Raw genomic sequence first — 19,820 nt, 5'->3', positions numbered from 1 at the left:
ATGGAGGAAAGCAGTTGCCCCATGCAGACAAAAACTTGCACGGAGGTTGCGTGAAAAATGTTCTTCTTCGAGCAAGGGCTGATCACAGTTTCTAAATAAATGAGGTAATTTTATGTATCCAAGTGAGACAGGTGGAAATTTCAGCTCACTATCTGGATACCATCCAACCTATAAAGGCATTTGAACTGTAAGTGAGTACAGGTTCTCACCAGCCTTCACTCTTAAATCAGTGAGACACTTCAACATTAGGCTACAAGTGATAGTGGGTGATAGGGAAAGTCCACGCCAGTAAAAAAGTGATGGCTGCCTATTGAAGAGTAAGAAGTCAAATAATTCAGTTAATTTTATCAGTAACTGCCTACAAGTCGAAATGCTGAAGTACATACTGCAAGTCAACTTCAAAGGTTAAGGGCTGCGTAAGGATGGGAAAACATGCAAAGCAAACACCATAGGATAAAGTACTGGCAAATGGTATGGAGATTGATTAAGAGTAAAGCCTCCATGCCAAAGGACCGTTAAAAGGACCTTAGAAAATCCGGCAAGCTTAAATAATACATTAAAGTAGGTTCTTAGAAATAAGAGCTCTCTTAAAACAATGAGAAGGAATTAGAAATAGCCAAATGAGGGAATTAGAAATGGAGCACCATTTCTGGGAGGCTTAATATCAAAGCATAAGAAGTCAAGCCAAAAGTGATACTGAGGAACAACTTGTTTAAGGCATGAAAAGTAATAAAAACATTTTTTTCAGAGGAAGCCTGCCAGGGAATCTGTGGTGCTTGTAGAGGACCAAGGTGTAAAAGAGCACTTAAAGTTGAAGTCAGTGCTGTTGAAGGAAACCTTGAAGTGTTCTTGTGTTGGTGTTAACCACAGAGGATATATAAATATCAGAAGAAAGAAAAGTGACAAATGGGGTCAGGAGCTGTAAAAAGTCAAGTCTCACTTCAGCACACATTGGCTGAAACTGTTGAGAGTTGAGCACGCCTGGATGGACCAAGAGAGCAGAGCTGCTGCAGTGGCAAGTTGTACCCAAGTGCTCCTGCTAGCTCCTCGTTGGGCACAGAAGGGAAGGTGCCCATTCCTCTTAGTCCTGTGCTGCCTCACTCAGAGGAAGAAATCCTCCAGCTCTGGCTCTTGAAGTAAGCTTCCAGTAGAATGAATGCCTTTTTAGGCTGGTCTCCTGTGCACAGCTATTTGTCTTGTAAGTGGGTATGTCTCGTCTTGCAGACCGTGTGGGGAGTTTGTTTACAAGTTCTGTGCTTCCCAAGAAGCCATGGGTGGTTCTGCCTGACGGAGTTGCTCTCTCTCCAGCCTCTTTCCTTTCTTTCATTCCCAAGAGAACTTTCTGTGTAGCAAAACTGTGCCTTGCCTTTGTTTTCTCCTTTTTATTTCAATTCTTCATGTAAACGTTGCCTCAGCTGGTTAGATTTCAAATATGGCCATAGCTCTGACAGCAAGCATGTGCACAGCCAGTGCAAATGCCTTGGTGTTTGCAAGAGATACTCTACCTGCAGGAGCTTTAAATTATGTGCCTGCAAGGATCAGTGCTGCTGATCTGCTCCTCTAGAGAGGGCCGTTGGCTTTTTCTTCAAACCAGCAAGAGCAATTAGTCAACCCAGACTGGGCCCTCTCCGTTGGCTACTGATCTCTTGATCTGCAGGCCCTGGCCTTTTCCATGGTATGGGCTGAGGGCACGTTGTTCTCCTCAGCCACAGCCAGTGACTCCGTTATTTACTTAGGAGGCCACAGAACTTGTTTCCTCCCGTTTTCTTACTTTCTCCTCGTGCTGTGTATATCCCCCTATGATAGCCCCTGGCACCAGTGTTGCAACAATTTGGGCATGGCAAAAGGCCCTGTCTCCTTGCTGACAGCCTGTGGCTTATCCACATGTCCTTGTGTGGTCTGCAATGTGCCTGGCACTGGTGCAGGACCTGCCCTGAGAAATGGAGACCAGGCACTGTGTTGGTGCCTCCAACCTGGCTCCCTCTGTAATAGCTCTATAGATGAGTGTGTGCTCACTGCATCCCTCATACACCCCCACCAGTTGCTGAGGGACAGGGAGTAAAAAGCTGGTGGAGAGGAAAACGGGAACATCCAGATCTTCCCTGACATGTGCCGGGGACTGAAGGCAGCTGAGTCCACAAGGTTGCAACTGGTTTGCTTAGAAACAGTTGCAAGCAGCAGCCTGCTTTTAAAAAGAAGTTAGCTGGAGTGTCTTTACTACTTTCTCCCTTGCCTCCAGAAACCCTACCTAACAAGTAAATCTGTGAATCTTTTAGAAGCCCTGCTGCCTGCTTGCAGTGAGTGTATTTTTAGTCTTTGTAACTGTTAGAGCAACACTGCTTCATTTATCTACTTATTTGGTAGTGTGTAGCAACCCTTCAGCCGGAAACGTTGTCCAGATGCGGCGGCTGGGCTGGTCGGGGCTGCTCAGTGGAGATGGAGAGGATCACAGCGCAGATAGGGCAGGGAAGCCCCAGCTTGTGTCTGGGGACAGAGCTGTGCAGAGCAGCTGGTGTCCTCATCTTCTGTGAAGTTTATGTTTCCTGAACACTGTGCTGCCCAAAATCCATGTTTTGGGCCAGGACAGGCTGCAGTATAAATTGTTTTGGTAGGTTGGTGCTAAATCTTTAAATCAAACTTCAGCATTGTGAGCTAGCATGAAGCAAGTGTGCCTCTGATGGCTCTTTGAAAACTGCTGAGGTTCCTGCTGGTGTGATAACAGGGCTGCAGAAGAGCTGGAAGTGTAAATTAATGCCAACACAGACTCTGTTGGGAGTCTGATGTGGCACAACAGACCTTGCTTGTTAGAAGAACGGTGGAAAATACAAAGGGGGGTGTTTTGTTCTGCACAGATGCTTTTAAAAGAGGCAGCGGTTTTGTGTCATCTTGTGCATACATGATTCCCTGGCATTTGACATCAATTAAACTAATTCAGTGGATCCTGCACTATCATCTACACAAGGAGAGGTGATCTTCTGCTCTTATGTGTATTTCTGACCAAGACAGGTAGGTAAAATGCAGGTGGGACAACTGATTTCCCTCCTTGTGTCCTACCAAAAGTACTGAGGACATGTAGTCCATATCTGACAATGCACTTGTTTGTAAGAGTGACTTCCCCAGAGAGCAGTGCTGGGGAATTGGACATGTGTTCCCAAGGCCAGGCTCGCATGCTGGGAGTTTGGTAGGGCTCAAGCCAGTGAGCTCTGAGAAGATGCAGTCTGGGAACAGCAGTGCTTGGCTCAGCTACCTCACTGTTATTTTGAAGTAATCTGTGCAAAACGCAGCCTTTAAATCTGGTAACAAACAGTAACTGCAGCACATACGTTTGGCCTGGAAAGGATAGTTTCTTACTAAGGCAGGGAAACACTGCTTCATTGTCAGAGTGCAGAGCCCTGGAGCAGGCTGCCCATAGAGGGTGTGGAGTGCCCTTCTCTGGAGATATTAAAGAGCCATCGGGATGACTACCTGTGTCAGCTGCTGTAGGGAACCTGCTTTAGTTTAGGATTGGACTAGGTGGCCTCCTACAATTCTGAGATTAAGCCTGTCTGGGAGTTTTATTCTGTTGTCGTGTGGTGTGAAAGGCTGTATGTTCTGAATGCTGGAGAGGAGCAGTAAATCTGTTTATAAATCCAGATGCTTCTGCAGGACATCCTGCAGCTTATTCAGCTTATGCCCAGCTCAGGGCCTTCCTGCACAGGTGTCTGCCTCTTCTCTCGTTTGGAAGCTCATCTGCTGGCACACCATCAGCAAGACCGCCAGCTTTATCCCTCCTCCTCCCTGAGAAAGAAGGCTGGTCTGTATCAGCCCAGGCCCCCTCCCATCCTGCAGCCTGTGGGGAGCACAAGCAGCATTGGGCTCAGCTCCTGCCATGCAGACATTGCAGGGCTTGGTGGAACTGCACTGTATTCTCTTGGCTTGTCCACAAAACTGATGGTGGTGTGGTCACGAGACCACCTAGTTTTAAAAGATCTGATGCAGGAATCACCAGGCATTAGCATTAAAAACTTGGTAAGGGTAAGACTGTTTTTCTTGAAGTTGAGCTGATTATTTCTGGGCCTGTTGTGATGCTGGCTTATACACTTTGTTCTTTTGCAGCCCTCAAGCTGCTTCTTCCTGGCCCCATTTGTACTCGTGCCTTTCAATTCTCCTGAGCACCGTACTTCGCTCTTGCCTTTGCTGAAGTGCATCCTGATCTTGGACAGCTTCTCTCTTTTATCGAAGCTGTACTCCAATACTCCAAGGTGGTTGAAATCTTTCCAGCTTCCCATCTTCCAGAAACCTTATAAGTATGCTCTCTATTCATCATCCAGATCGTGAAACAATTTAATGGAATCGAGCTGAGGCTGGAGCCATGTGGAATCATTTCTGAAATGCCTGCCCATTTGACAGTGAGCTGGTCTTTCCACACATTGTGCTACGCTGACTGCATCCAGGTCACACTTGCTCATTGCTCCTCTGAGCATCACGTGCAGAGCATCAGCCCTGTGCTGCTGGGCTGCAATGGCCAGGGCATGACCCAGCCGTGGTGGTGGCAAGGTGTCAGGGGCTGGCACGGCTTTCAGCCTGCTCCTCCGTACAAGATGCTTTGAACAGGGCAGGCACTGCACCTCTTGAACAGAATAGCTGCATCACAGTATTTCAGAGCCTTGGCTTACTTAATCGTGGTCCAGTTTTGTCGTGGGGGGAGTTGAGGGAAGCAGGAGGCTGGGCGAGAGGCGGCTGAGCTCGTTCCCATGCTCTCGCTGCCACCCACACAGAGCACGGTTCCTTTGCTCACATCACTGCTCTCTGGGGGTATTATTATTCTGTGTTGTGCAATGCCAAGGAACCGACTAGTAACCCACTGTGCTGGCCGCTGCAGGCAAATGCAGGGTAGTCTTACTGCCTGGGGAGCTGACAGAGGGGTTTCTTGGCTCTGGCTGTCGGCCCATCCCACTTCACCCACTTGTGGCTTTGGTGCACATTTTCTCACATAGCCAGGCTCCTGGTAAGCTGAGAGATGTATTTCCAGCTTGTTGTGCCACAGGCAGCCATCTGTTCCCATGTTCTCTCTCCAGCCCAAAGGCTAGGCAACCAACAGACAAGAGAAAAGGTGATGCACAAAGCTCCCCTGGATGGGTGTCCCCAGCGTGGCCCTGCTTGAGGACACAGCACTGGGACGAGATGCTGCTCAGGGTCCTGGGGTCAGCTCATGGCGCCAGGCACAGCTGCTCCTGGATGCAGTTGCTTGGTGGCACGTTCAGAGCTTTTTCCATTTCATTTCTGCAGGTGGGAGCTTTGATTTCCCCTCCAGGCTCCCAGCCCCCTTAGAAAAAGTTTGCTCCTGCTTTTCATTACTATCCCAGACATATTTGATCTAATTGCTTCTACAGGTGGTGTAGGGTGCAAGAGGGTCCAGCCATAGTTGTCAGCTGTCATCCAGAATCAGAGTTAATCCAGGAAAGCAGTAAGAATTAGTAATGTATATTGAATTCCTCCAGTCCATACGCTTTCCATTAGGTGCTCTTCCATCCTCCTTAGAACAGAAAGAAAACCCTGCCGATGGCAGTCAGCATTTCCCACTCTAAAAAGCAAGTGTTGGTCGTGCCTGGAAATCTGATCTGGGCTCTTGCATTCCTGGACACACTGTCTATGCAGGATAGTCTGCCACCTTTCAGAGCAGGCAGCAGATGCTGGCCATGTGCACGGCTTGTTTGGCTGCCCAGCAGCTCCTGTACTAACGGACATGCCCAGCCTGGGGCCGTGCACTGCAGGGCTGGAAGCTTTGGTAGCTGAACTCCCTCCATCTCCTGGAGACATCTCTGAGCCTTTTTCAGGGAGAACTTGAGTCTCAGAGAACTCAGCAGGCTCTCGGGATCATAGTCAGCAGATGGGAAGCTGTCACTGTCTCCTTCTTAGGTCTTTCTCTTTCCAAAGGCAAGTCTTTTGGTTGTGCCCATCGATCGTGGTCAGCTTGGTCAGCAAGTCCACCATGTCCTGCAGGTACAGCAGCCAGATCAGCCTGCTAATGAGGCACAGTTAATTCCTTAAGAATTTGCATTTTAACTTGTTTTTTAAATAGTAATCTGGTGAATAAATTCCTCTAGATCCTCAGTGTCATCAGGGTTACGCTATTCTTAAACCAATAAGAAAAAGTGAAAACATTCCTCTTTCTTAAATAAGCCCTATCTTTAATCAGCCCTGTGCTTTAGTGGCTCAAGAACAACATTTCAGCAATAGATGTTATACAATGCAAAACCCATTGGTAATGATGTGTAGATGAAGAAGTGAAAAAGAAGGCTGGTGTTAGTTTTTAGGCGTGAGTGCACATGTTGAGCTTGGTCTAGAGCCTTTTGGGTGCCAGTGGCAGGATGAGACTCTGTGCATAGACCTACAGAAACAAAAGGTCTGCCCACAGCTCAGCTTGCCTTCAGCTGAAGCTCCTAGCCCAGCATGATGACACGCCAAGAAAGCACTGCTTTTTGATTCCATTGGGTCGCTAGGTTGCAAGGCTAACGCTGGCCTTTGTGTATCTGCAGAGAACGTGATCAATGGGAAGGACTATGAGGTGATGATGCAAATCGACTGCGAAGTGATGGACACCAGGATCCTCCACATCAAAAGTTCATCTGTTCCTCCATACCTCCGTGAGCAGCGCAGAAATGACACTAACACCTTCTACAGCTCATCCTCCTCTGTCTCAGAGACACCCCACGCCCTGAGGGCCATTGTCAAGTCCCTGCAGTAACTCCTGCACAGCAGCACAGCCCGTGCACCCAGCATGCAGCAGGTCCTGCTGCCAGACTGAGCTTTGCCATTTGCCAAGTCCATGGGGCTCTGGACACAGCAAGGGCAGCTAAGCCTGTCCCAGTGCATGATGCTGCCAAATAGCCACACGTCTAGCCCAGGGATTGCAGAGCTCTGTGGCCCCTCACTGGGGACAGGCCTGGGGGACCCACGCAGTGTGGTGCCCAATGCCAGCGGTGCAAGCAATGCACACCGCCTCAGTCCTGTTGTCCAGCATCAGCTGATGCTCAGCACTGGCACAGGGGGAGCACGGGCTGTCCTTGCTACTTATGCACTGTCCATACTTTGGGTTTGTTTTGGTTTTTTTTCTCCCTGTTAAACAGTCTCCTGAGGTCTGGTGCTGAGCACTGGGGTCCTACTCAGAGACACTGCTGCGGAGACTGTGCCTGAGGCCAGGCATTCCCCCAGTGCCCAGATCCAAGCTGCAGGCGGTCCTGCCAGCCCTCATCCTGGCCTTTCACCCCACAGCATCCACACCTGCCACGGTGGCTAGCCCCACTCCTTGTCACCCCATGCACCTTCCTCAAACCCTTCCCCGTGCAGCCTCCCCTGTGGGGGTGCTGCAGGCTGGTGATGGTGCCATGGGGCAGCCCAGCCACACAGTGAGGAGTGTTAGCCCTGCACCACAGGGTGCTCATAGCCAAGGCACTACAAGCAGAACAACCTGCACTGCCTCCAGGTGAGACCTGGGCCACAGGGACCGATGCACAGGGGCTCTGTGTACGCCTCCATATGGGATGCTGCTATCAGGGAGTTGGAGCCCTGTGGTGTGACCCAGCAAGGCTAAGTGGTTTAGGCTGTGGTGGTTTAGCTAAGCACGTGCATTGCTAAAGATTATACTGCCTTTCTTTTGGGTTTGTTTTTGGGTTTGTTTTTTTTTCTCCCCTTTTTTTTATTTTGTTTTGTTTTCATGTTGGGTAATATTTAATGTTTTTCACTGCTCACAGCCTGCAGAGTGTTTGCAGGCCTATGGGGTGGGCAGCACCCTACTGGGCAGCAGCTGAGGGGCTGCGGTGCTGGGCTGGGAGCAGCAGCCATGCGTAATGACTTCAGCATGTTGTTACGTTATTTCCCCCCTCGCACTTAGCACAGAAGATGATCAGCTTCAGTTTGCCAGACCGTTGGCTTTCCCTCATCGTCTGAACCACTTACTGAACTGATGTGTTTGTTTTTTTAATTATTATTATTATTATTTGTGTGTGTGTGGCTGTTAGGAAAGAAAGGTTGACCCAGCAGAAAGACAAACAGCTCGGGGGGAGGTGAGGAGGAGGGCGAGGAGCAATCCACCCCAGTAAAATATGTGCCTTGCAACACTGTGGAAAAGCTTTGCCCTTTGCCACGTAGGCAGCACCGCACGGCCCCGTCCCCCCGGCGCGAGCTGCTGGGAAGCAGCCGGGCTCGGCGAGGGGCCTGGCCGCGCTCCGTGCACCAGTCCTGTTTTCCTGGCCCAGGCCCCACCTGACGGCAGGCCAGTTCACACAGCCCAGAACCTCCCCGGCTGTGCCCCAGCTGGAGGCACGCAGCCCCCCGGACGTGGGGCTCTAAGGGGGCCCTTTGCTGCTGGAGATTGGCAGCACCCCTGGGTGGGTGGCAGGGCAGCATCTTCAGCCTGGGGCTGGCACAGGGGGCTTGGGGACACGCTGCAGCCCGCGGCAGTGGCAGAGAGCACCTCTCTTCCCTTGTATCCTGTTGTGTGTCCCTAGCACTGAAGGCAATAAAGTGGTTCTCTTATTTATTACTGTTATTCGTTATTATTTTGCTTAATACAGGATTAGTTATACAAAAGAGTGGAAGGCAAAGTGCTGTCTTTTGGGCTGCTGGGTACAGCGCTGGCACTGTCAGGCACCGCTGGCGACAAGGAGGCCAAGCACCCTTCCCAGCCATCCATTTTTTGTGAGTGACCCAGGCCCAAAGAAAGCCCCACAAGCACTGCAGAGGTACTTGATCTTTTATTATTAACAGCGGGTAAATACAAAGGTGGTGCCAGGCTGGAGGGGTGGAGGTTGGGACCTCCGCGAGGCAAATACCAAGTGGGGACTATTTTGGTTACAAAACGCACAAACAGAAGTCATCTACACATATTTACAATGCCCCCCTCCCACTGCCAGCTCCCAGCCCGGCACCCACAGCCCCCCCCCAGGCCAGATGGAGCCCCCAGGGTAGGCTGCAAAGGGCAGAGTCAGGGGGAGAGGGGACAGTCTTCAGCTAAGTGCCAGCACCAGGGCTGTGTGTGTTGTACAGCAGGATCTCCCGAGCACCCACTGACTGTTGGGTGGGAGGGTGGCCCCCAGGGGGGACAGTGCACCCCTCCACTGGGACGGGTGGACACCACTGTCCTGCCAGGAGCTGGTGCCTGCAGCAGAAAGGCCAGCTTTGCACTGGGCCTGGGGTTAAGCGCTGATGGCTTTCATCTAAAAAACATCAGCAGGGTTATGTCAGGGCCACCTCCTCCTCAGCGTCCCCCCAAAGGAGCAGCCCTGCTGCCACGGGCCCCGCCACGCTGCCCTCGAGCACAGAGGCAAGGTCACACCAGGGACAAAGGGGTGGTCCTGGCCTGGGGATCGATCTACAATCCGCCATCTAAACAGCCTGAGACAAAAACCCATCACGTACTCTTTGATTTGTACAAAATAATAATAATAATAATAAAAATAACAACAATAAAAGGTGCTGGTGGCCCCTCGCTCGCAGTGCCCCATCACGGGGCTGTCAGTAGGCAAAGATGACGTGGTAGGTGACCTGGTGGCCATTGTCCCAAGCGTAGAGCAGGCGGTCCTTGGGGTTATAGTCTATCTGCGTGGTGTAGGCATACTCATTCTCAAAGAGCAGCCGAGGGATGATCTGAGTGTTGGTGTGCGTGTCAAAGGCATAGGAGATGTTGGCGTTCCTCTTGTTGTAGCTGTCGACCGCGTACAGGACCCCGCAGATGACAAAGCAGTTCCCATAGAAGTTCTTTCGCAGCCCCGTCCGCCACGTCGTCTCTTTCTGGGTGCTGAGGTCAGCTGCGTTCAGCTTGCTTAGCACGATCACCTCCTGGTTGAAGCCCTCGTAGCTGATGGCCGGGTAAATGACCCACAGGCCGTTCTCATCCACGGCAAAGTCCACATCTGAATGGCCACGCCATCGCCACGGTGTGGACTCCTCATAGGCCACGTCGTGCAGCATGGCCCAGGCAGCCACGTACCGCTGCTTCAGGTCGTATTTGATGATGTTACGGGTGAAGGCCCGGTTGTAGTAGAAGGACCCGTTGTAGACGACGTGCCCCGTCCCGATCCAGCTGTAGGGCAGCTTGTAGGAGTTGCTCCAGCGCCCTGAGGGACAGAGACGCCACATCGGTGAAATCCTCCCTTTTGGGGCCCGGCCCTCAGCCCTGCCTTTGGCTGCCTCCCGGCCCCCCAATGGTGACAAGCATGCTCACAGCCACCATGGGCAGTTGGGCTTGCCCCATGCTCGGAGCCCCACACAGACCCACACACTGGGTACCACCACCCAAGAGGGTCCTTCCCATTACTGTGGCAGGGAACAAGGGTGGTTTTGGGAGCAGCTGACACAGCCATGGCAACATGGTGAGGACAGTGCAACCTCACCTTGCTTGAAGTTGTCGAGGTTCCTGAACTCCACCAGCGTGTTTCCATAGTAGTAGTTGGTGACATAGATCCGCTCCTCCCTGGCCAGAGGGTCCTTCATCCAGGCCCCCTCGTTGCGCCCGTAGGTGTTCTGAGTGGTGGGTCCCGAGATGGTGGACAGCGTGTCCTTACAGCGCCCTGCGTGGGCAGAGGGGATGGCGAGGCTGGAGGCAGGGCAGCCACACACTTCCCTCTGCCCCTCCATCCCCCTGCCCACCACTTGCGCAAGAAGGAGACTGCAATAGGTTCCAGAGTTAACAAGTGACACTTGATGCCCTGGTAAAGCACTGCCCAGTGTCTCATTCCACATCCCTCCTATGGCCAAATCTACAGCACGGGCACAAGCCAGCAGGAGGGGACAGGACCTGCAGCCACACGCATGCACTCACCGATGATGTTCCTGATGTCCTCCTCCTCCAGGGCCTGCTTTGGGGTGGCGGGGATGGTGGTGCTTAGTGGCGGGGGGGTGCTGGCCTGCTCCGAGGGTCCCGGGCTGCTCTCCATGCCGGGCTCAGGGCTCATCCCCACATCCCATGAGGTCTGGCTGGTGGTAGCCACGGCAGGGCTGGGGACAGAGCTGTTGGCCACAGGCGGGCTCTCGGTGGCCACGGGTGCCGCCACGCTGGCTGATGCTGTCGGCAGCTGCGGGGTCTCCTCCTCAGGCACCACCAAGGGTGTGGTTGCAGTCTCCATGGCAGGGGGGGGCAGGCTGGCAGTGGTGGGCTCTGGTGTCGGCCCCACGGAGGCAGCAGTGGACAGGGGCAGGGTGGTTGGTGCGGTGCTGGGGTCAATGCTGGGGGTGGGCGGCCATCCCACTGGGGATGGTTTCCTCACAGCCTCACCCACCCGCCCGCTGGGCCGCAGCAGCTGGTCCTCTATCAGCAGATCCACGGTGCTGTCCCCACTGAACAGCTCGTCCTCTGCCAGGCACAGATATGGATCAGCAGAGCTACAGCCACCTGCCCTGCCCTCCCCTCGCTCTTTCTTCTCAATCCATCTGCCTTTTTTTTCCTAATTCCCAGCCAGAGAAAGGGATCTGAGATCTCCTGGGTCCTTGCAGGGCTGCCCTGACCTGACCTAGCTGCTGAGCCAGCCTTGCACCCAAAGGCTGTGTGCTGCTTTGTGCATCTAGTTTATTGGGACCCTGCCTCGTTGTGCCCTGGGACACCCTGCATGGAGGGAGGGATCCTGGCTCCCCTCTGAGCCCTGCAGCACATGTTCCTGCAGTGAGTCAGGCACATTTGCAGGACTTGCATGCATCAACTCATGTTTCGTTTCTGGAGAGGTGCTGATTCTGTATATAAGGACTTCCTTAGCTACCATATATTTTCCATGCAATAACACCACCACACTGCTTTCCGTGCACAGATCAGAGGCCAAATGCTCATACAGCTCTTTTCAGCAGTGATTTACCAATTGGTTCTGCCACCAATAGATCAATGTAGATCAATACACCCTGCATCAGCCACACAGCATGCCGGCAGGGAGCGGGACTTGATAGTACAGCACCTTTCCCCTCTACTCCATGTCTCCACCTCCTGCAGCTCCAGTTTTGCTGCTCCCTCTCATAAACCACATCCCAGGATTAGCAGCTCATCCATCTCTGCTCCTTACTGCTCAGTTCTCTCACTCCACCACTCACCGGCAGCCTTACCATAACCTTGTGCATCCCTGCCTGCTCCTCTTTCACCCATGGATCTTCCAGCACACATCTCCATCCCCCTGCTCCCATCCCAATCTCCTGGAGCCAAAATCACCATGACAGCACTGCTGGACACCCCACGCCCCTGCATTTCCCCTCTCTGCAGCAGCCCTGCACATTTTGCTCAGGATGCAGGTGGCAGCCATTGGCCTGACTCACGTTGCTCCTCGATGTCGTTGTCGGACTCAGAGGACTGAGCCTTGTAGTAGGTGACCCCCCGCACAATGGTGGGCTTGGAGGGAGGGCGGCCCCGTGGGCTCAGCTTCCTCTGCAGGAGCTGCTTGGGCTTCCCCTCCTCAGGAGTGAGATCCAACTCTGTGAGGGACTCGACAGAATTGATCTGCTGAGAGATGGTTTCATCCTTCAGGAACCTTTCTTCGTACTTGCCCTGTAAGAAACAAGAGAAGTTGCTTTGGGATGGGCCCAAATAGCCAAATATGGACCTGCAAGGACCCACTCAGCCCCTGGGCCACCAGTGGCAGCGGACAGCTGTACAGAGGGTGAGCTGGGGCCAGGAGCTCAGCACCGCGGCAGCTGCAGCTCATGGCTGCGGGATTTCAGCTCATTAAAGCAAAATGGAAAGCCAGCCTGAGCATTGAAGCGGTGCCCATTTGGCTGAGGGCGGGCCCAGGATTCCTTTGGAGCCCGGCTGCAATTAACAATGAGAGGGAATATTGGGAAATGAGGTCGCTCAGGGTGACAGCAGCCCCGCGCTTTGCTCCGCTGGGCAAGGCAAGCTCAGCCCCAGCAAGGAGCAGTGCTATGGGTATCACAGGGTTTGGGTGTGCCAGGAGCCACTCCATCCGACTGCTCGGGATGGAGAGCAGAGAGCAGCAGGCTGTGTGCCCCAAACCCTGCTAATCCACGGCGTCCCAGGCTCCCAGCTGGCCGCGATGACATCAGCCTTTCCGAGCGCTTGGCCCCTCCGACCTGGAGGAACAGGAGGGGAGGCTAGAGCAGCTAAGCCAGAGCAGCCTGGCTGTACTGGGGGACATGGGCTGTGCTGAGCAGGGAGAGCAGCCCGCTGCCAGCGCTGGGGCACTGGGGCACCCCACCAGGATGCCAAACTGTGCCGTGTGGCTGATGGGTGCCGTGCAGCCCTACCTCGGGGTGCACATATGCAGCCTCCGCATCCCGCTGCAACGAGCTCTCGATGTCGGCCAGGCTGTTGGAGATGAGGCCAGAGCAGTTCTCCCCAACACGGTGCTGGGGCTCTGACAGGGGCTCCTCCACGCTGACTCCTGCCCGCGTGGCATTCCTGGACATGCCCTGGGAAATGAGAGTGGGGACATGAGCCCGGAGCCCTGCAGCCAGGGGAATGACAAGCCCTGAGCTCCTGGCTCTGTCTCCACAGGGCTGGGTGTAAGATACCCCCCAACCGCCCCCAGTCCTTTGTTGTGAATCTGTCCTGCCATTAATTTCTCCTAAAATCCACCGTGACCTCCATCTGTGATCCCAGAATTGCCAGCTGAGGCAGCAGCTGCGAGCTGAACACAAACCAGAGGCACTCACTCTGCAGACTGCATCCGGGAGTTCATTGCTCCGCTGACACCATTTGGATGCAGTTGCTTGTTACACTGGAAACAACTTGCATCCTATCTGCACAAACTCTGACCCAAGCCCCATTAACTGGCCACTCTCAAAAGCATCAGAGTGCCTTTGCTCTGGGTTTGTGGGCCACAGTGTTAGTGTTGCACTTTCAGGCTGAACGCAATAACTGTGGGACTTCCCAGCAAGATTTTTGCTGAGCTGAAGATGCTCTCCCACTGAGCAGCACTGACACCCTTCTCCCTTGGGGATGGAAGCTGCTTCCAATAGCCTTGTGCCCTTATCACCTATTCTGTGCTATTCTTGGCCTATTAAGCAAAACCCAACTCCTTCAGCTGAGAGCTACCCCAAAGCAGCACCCTGTGATGCTCCCTGGCGCTGCCCAGCTGCTGTGCCTGGGCCCAGCTGCTCAAATTGCACTCTCTGACCCCCTGACACAGCGCCAGGCTCTCCTGCAGTGCCTCAGCTGTCTTGCACCGGATCCTGGGCCGGCGCAGGCAGAAATCTGGGTGCTGAGCCAGCAACAGGGGGCTGCTCACAGCTGCTCACAATCTGCCTGCAGCCCCGCCGGCTCTCTCCTGCTCTGTCACCCAGTGCTCTGCCCTCCTGCAGTGGCAGAGCAGTAAGAAGAGGCACAGCAGAGGCAGTACCTCCCTTGGTGTTTCCAAGCCCGCAGGCACTTCCAGCTAGCCAGCCTCAGGCTCAGACAAACCTTCTCCCCTTCCCTGACAGCACGGAGCTCAGCGGCAAACCCAAGCGGCGTCTGGAGAGCACGCCAAGCCACAGGAAGAGGGTGGGATCACAAACAGAAGCATCTTTGCTTTATTAATTTTAGACCTCAAAGCCCCTTTCCCCTTTTTGAGTCAATTCCCTGCTTGGAAATCCAGGTCCTGCAGCCCTGTGCTCCTCCCAGCTGCCTCCTCCCTGACCTCAGGCAGAGCGCACCGTGCCTTCCCGAAACGCACTGCAAGTGGAATTTTGGCTTTCTAAACCATTGCTGCTTGGCTGCAGTCTGCGGGACTGTGCTGCTACAGAGAGAGCACTCAGCACTCTGTCTGGGAGCCTGGGACCCCACGGCTCAACACTGCACCCCATGCATCGCACCAGCCAAGGGAACACTCAGCTATGGATTCTGTACTTCTATCATTCAAGCAGCACTGAGGGCTCAGCTCTTCTTGAGGCAAGCCAAGATGCAGCTTGGTCATTGTGTGGCAGCTGTCGAATCACAGCCTGAACCACTGATTGAGTACCTGGGGAAGGACCCAGTCAGTCCTAGAAGCACAGGTGAAGGCAATTCAGCTGTGTCAATGCAAGGGGTGGAGCCTGGCTGCACCTCTCTTAAACCTCATTTAAGAGCTGACTGCCAGTGCAGAAGGATCTCCTTCTGGAGATCCCTCTGTGGAGAAGTTTTCCCTTGTGAGCCTTGGTCTTCAGAGATAAGTAAGCAGTCCTTTTCCCTTCCCTTGTAACACCTTTCTGTGGTGTTAGTCCTCCTGTCGTTACACCTGTTATATCACCTTTCCATTGTGTTGCTCTTTCTGATTGTTACAATGCTGCAGAATGCAGCCAACCTCCTTGGCTACCATCAGGTCAGCTGTGTGCAGCCCAACCTATGACCCTGATGCCTCACCCCAGGCACGGAGCTCTGACACCACCTGCAGCCCCCAAGGACCCTCTTACCTCCTCCAGCCTCTCCACCCGACCCACCAGCTTCGTTGTGACCGAATGCAGCTTCAGCAGGTCCAGGCCATAGAAGGCACTTTCTAGCATCTCAACAATGGAGGACAGCTGTAAGACAAAGGGAGTGTTCCATCAGGCTCAGGACTTTGCTTTGAGGCACCCACTATGGTTTTCTATAGCCAAAATAATGCACTCATGGGAGCACAAGAAGTTCACTAAGAAGCGAGTTTTCCACTGTACAGACAGCCCTGAGCCCCAGGTATGGTGTGAGGTATGAGAAATGCTGCCCATGGCTCTGCCCAGCCCCAGGCTGCCCTGAGTGGCAGCAGATGAGCCAAGAGGAGAACCGCAGCACTAATAAAAGGGAGCCTGAGATCACGCTCTGAGTTCCTGCCATCCCAGGCTTGTTTTTCCTGGAACAAGAAGAAACTTGTTAAAAGATATAAAAATACTCTCAAATGCAACAGCATGCAGGGATCTCAGTCAGCGCCAGCCTCGTAAGAAGTGGCTTCCCTGGAGAGTAACTTCACCTGAGGGATGCTGCATCCTGCCTTCCCCTGACAGCCCTGTTTTGGAGATGTCCAGGCTTTCCTGGGTGAGGACAGGTGACCTCAGGGAACCCTGGAGACAGTGATACCCTCAGCACTGTGCTCCTGCTCTGACCACAGCCTCTCCTGCTGCCCTCAGCCATGAGCGCACACAGCATGGCACCATGCAGCCACTGAGCATCATTGGTGCATGGGAACCACTGCAAGAAGGTGGCATTTTCTCCCAGCAAGTCAAACCATTCAGCACAGCTCCATAAACACGGGAGCAATGCAGGCAGCACTGCTGGCGGCACTCGCAGTTTCCACCCCAGCCCCTGCAGTCTCCCTGCGGAGCTGACAGCGAAGGAAAGTTTCCTTTTGTGCCAAGTAAAATGGCAGCAGCAGAGACAAGGCTGTTTTATGGCTGTGCATCCACTTTTCTGCTGAGAACTGGACTGCGACGGCTGACACAATGCATGTGGGCTGCCAGACAGACACTAGAGAAAAGCACTTCCACCCGGGCTGGATGGCTTCCACCAAGGTACAGGGGTTGTAGGCCTCATTAGCAGCTCCTCCTGAGCATGCACTTGTTGTGGGCTGTACACCCAAGACCCCCAGAATGCAAGCTACACCCACAGGCAGAGGGGCAGCAAGTCACAATTTCACTGGGATGCATTGCACGTGCAGTGGGGTGCTCCTGGCACTGTCTGCCTCTTATTCTGGGGACCTTCTCAAAGTCGTGCTTGGTGACAAAGCCATCTGCTTTCACAGCTCCCAAGACTCACACAGCAAAGGAAAGTCCTGGATGTGGATGCTTGCCAGGCGGGCTGTGAGTGAGGCCAGTTCCTAGAGGAGTGCTCACACCATGGCTGGGAAGCAGACAAAGCCAAGCTGTGCTGCACCATGCCAGCTGCATCCTGACAGCATCTAACAAGGCTACGCTGGTCACAGGGCTTTGCCTCAGCCCAGCTGAGCTTCCTGGAGAGCGAGGGACCACTGGAGAGCTGCAAAGCAGTCCCTCCTTCCCCAGCATGCTGGGTTATCTGCCCGTGCTTGTCATCTCCCCCTGCTGTGGGGAACTCGGACAGCGGGCTGCTCACTGACTGCGGTCTGACATGATGAGACACATCCCCAGCTCCAAACCAATGGGAATGAGCTATTGTGCAGGGCTGACCTCAGCCAGGATGCAGCCTCACTGAGGTGCAGCCCAGAACCAGCAGGAAGTGTCACCAGCACTTGGTTCTCTGCCCTGGGACAGCAAATGATACAGAAGTGCCAACAAATGCTGCCACCACCTCCTTGAACAGGGCAACAGCTCTCAGAAGGAGTGAGGCAGTGGGGATGGACAGCATCTGATCACTGCAGCCACACAACTCCATCCTTCTGCCCCAGCTTCTCTTCTCCATAAAATGTGCAGATATGAGAGTAGCAGATAAATGCTTTCAAAGCAGAGGAAGAAAGAGATCAAAAGATCTCTTTAAAGGGACAAAGAGTAGGGAAAGATTATTTTCAGAATCCCCTATGAATATTATATATTGGCCATGTTTCAGGGCCGTACCCTCAAGCTGTTCTCTGGCTGCAGCAGGCAGCATCTGTCCAAAGCACTCTGGGCCACTCTTCTCCAAGGCAGGAACCTTAACGTGGTGATGGAAGGAGACAGCGCTATCTGTCTTCCTGTCCACCCATTCATCTATCCAGCCGTCCCATCCATGTATCCAGCCATCCCATCTCTCCATCAGTTCCTCCCTCTATCTAACCACCCCATCTTTCCATCAATCCATCCATCTATCCAACCATCCCATCTATACACCCATCCACAAAGGCTCCGACGCTTGCCAGCTGGCAGCAGCAATCCCCAGAGGCTTTCTGAGCACTTTCAAGCAACACCACCTCAGCCTCCAGCCCTCCTCCTACCTTCAGGTCTCCGCTGTCCGCCTCCCGCAGCTTCTGCAGCCTGAAGTCCCCCTCGCAGGGGTTCAGAGCCGAGGGGGGGGCCACGCAGGCGCACTTGCAGCCGGGCCCCGAGGTGATGGTCTCCACGGTGTAGAAGTCCTCGGCGTGGAAGGAGCCCTGGTTGATGCGCTGGCAGGCGCCGCGGCCCAGGGGTCTCACCACGCACTTGCAGCGGCAGTCGGCGCCCTCGGACACCGCCTTCACCTTGTCGTAGTCACCTAGCAGCTGAGCACAGCGCCATCACGACCCTGCCGGGATGCCCGACCTCCCCGCTGACTTTTGGCATCCTGAACCTTGTGGAATCCTAACCGAACAACCCTACAAGCAGCGTAACCTGGTGGTGGGACTGTGCTGCTGATTAGCCCCATACAATGCCAGGAATTTCCTTTACGGAGATTTGCAGACAGAGCTTCTGAAAGCCCGAGCACAAAAATAACTTTGACGGTATGTTTCCAATAGGCTCCGCGTTAGCCATTTCCGAGGGCAGATAATAGCACACGGTCGGATCGGCCAAAGCCAACAGAGCCCTCCACCGCATCCCGGGCGAGGAGAGCTCGCACACAAAGAGGCTGCGGCAGATCCCCACCCACGGATCCCCCCCTCCCCTTCCACGAGCCCCCCAGGGAAGTCCCCGGGTCGGTGTTTCAAAGCAGGAACAAAGCGGAGCGATAAACCCCTCTACAGATGCACCCACCCCTATCCTGCATGGCACCTCCCAGCGCAGGGCAAGACATGCACGTCGCGGCACCCCGGGTGCGCTCAGCACCCCAAGGAGCATCACCCCATAAAAACAACGTTCCCCCGAGCAGCACCGCCCCCAAACAGCATCCCTCCAAAAGCAGCATCCATCCAAAAAGCATCGCCCCCCAAAGCAGCCCCGTACCTGCGAGAGGATGTTCTCCTGGTTGTCCGCCTCGTCCTGCAGCGGCTCGGCGGAGGGCCCGGCGGTACCGGTGGGGGCCGGCCCTGCCCGGCAGCCGGCGCCCAGCGCGGCCAGGCAGAGCAGCAGCGGTAGCGGCCGAGCCATGGGACGACGGGGCCGGAGCCGGAGCCGGGGCCGGGGCGGGCGCGGAGCCGCCGCTGCTCGCTCAGGTGCGGCGCGGCGGGCGCGGGCGGGGCCGGGTCGGGCCCCCGCCTCCTTCCCCGCCTCCTTCCCTCCCTACTTCCCTGCCCCCCTTCCCCCCGCGGCAGGACGAGGCGGAGCCGAAGCGGGGCCGGCCGGCCGACCCCCGGGGGACAGGTGGACCCAGAAGATGCCGCGAGCTGTGATAGATCCGCGAGGCTCCTGGAATGCATCGAGGGTAACATCGTGAGCTTGTAATAGCCCCACCAGGGGGGTGCAAGCCAGACCTGCTGCTCGCCAGAGCTGGGGAACCGATGTCAGGACTGGAGTCTGCCCGGGCTGTAGCGGCCGTGCAGCAGTGGACAAGGGAAGAGCCTGCGATGTCGTCTATCTGGACTTCAGCAAGGTCTTTGACACAGTTCCCTGTAACATCCTTCTCTCCAGATTGGAAAGATACAGATTTAACAAGTGGATTGTTCGATGGATGAGGAACCAGTAGTGAGATCATGCCTGCAGAGCAGTGGTCAATGGCTCAGTGTCTGGGTGGAGATCGGTGACGAGCAGTGTCCTGCAGGGGTCAGTACTGGTCAGCCCTGGTAGTACCAGGGCTCCTTAACATCTTCATCACTGCTTGACGGTGGGGTCGAGTCCACCCTTAGCAAGACTGCTGATGAGGAGGGCCACAAGTGTGAACCAAGGGGTGGAACACCTCCCTGTGAGGACAGGCTGAGAGCTGGGGCTGTTCAGCATGGAGAGAAGGCTCTGAGGAGACCTGAGAGAGACCTGACAGTGTACACAGGGGCTGTAAGAAGGAAGGGGACAGACTCTCCAGCATGGTCTACTGTGACAGGACAAGGGGAAATAGTTTCAGACTAAAAGCCTCAGAGCAGCCTGGTTGCTATCAGGAGGCAGAGTGGCTCTTGTCCCTGGCACAC

At 54.4% G+C, this 19,820-nt stretch overlaps 2 protein-coding genes across 3 annotated transcripts in view; one reads left to right on the top strand and one right to left on the bottom strand.

Annotated features, from left to right (window-relative positions):
- Positions 1-8,521, top strand: part of ATF6 (activating transcription factor 6) — a 73,091-nt gene extending 64,570 nt beyond the window's left edge. For both annotated transcript variants that reach the window (XM_042819048.1, XM_042819047.1), the window contains exon 16: positions 6,519-8,521. In XM_042819048.1, coding sequence (XP_042674982.1) covers positions 6,519-6,727 — 209 coding nt within the window. In that variant the 3' untranslated portion in view covers positions 6,728-8,521. The remainder of the gene's footprint in view (positions 1-6,518) is intronic.
- A 195-nt stretch (positions 8,522-8,716) lies between these two features.
- On the bottom strand, positions 8,717-18,849 carry OLFML2B (olfactomedin like 2B). Its single transcript, XM_042819046.1, has 8 exons — positions 18,706-18,849; positions 17,784-18,047; positions 15,343-15,450; positions 13,219-13,383; positions 12,274-12,502; positions 10,802-11,332; positions 10,374-10,550; positions 8,717-10,097 (listed from the first exon to the last, which is right to left on the bottom strand). The coding sequence occupies exons 1-8, from the start codon at positions 18,847-18,849 to the stop codon at positions 9,496-9,498; spliced, it is 2,220 nt and encodes a 739-aa protein (XP_042674980.1). The 3' UTR covers positions 8,717-9,495.
- Between the last annotated feature and the right edge of the window lie 971 nt (positions 18,850-19,820).

This window comes from Centrocercus urophasianus, unplaced genomic scaffold (assembly GCF_019232065.1).
Source record: "Centrocercus urophasianus isolate 14NV4802_14NV808 unplaced genomic scaffold, USGS_Curo_1.0 seq_18, whole genome shotgun sequence".
Lineage (NCBI taxonomy): Eukaryota > Metazoa > Chordata > Aves > Galliformes > Phasianidae > Centrocercus > Centrocercus urophasianus.
Note: the sequence above shows the minus strand (reverse complement) of the source record. Positions and strands in the feature narration are given on the sequence as shown.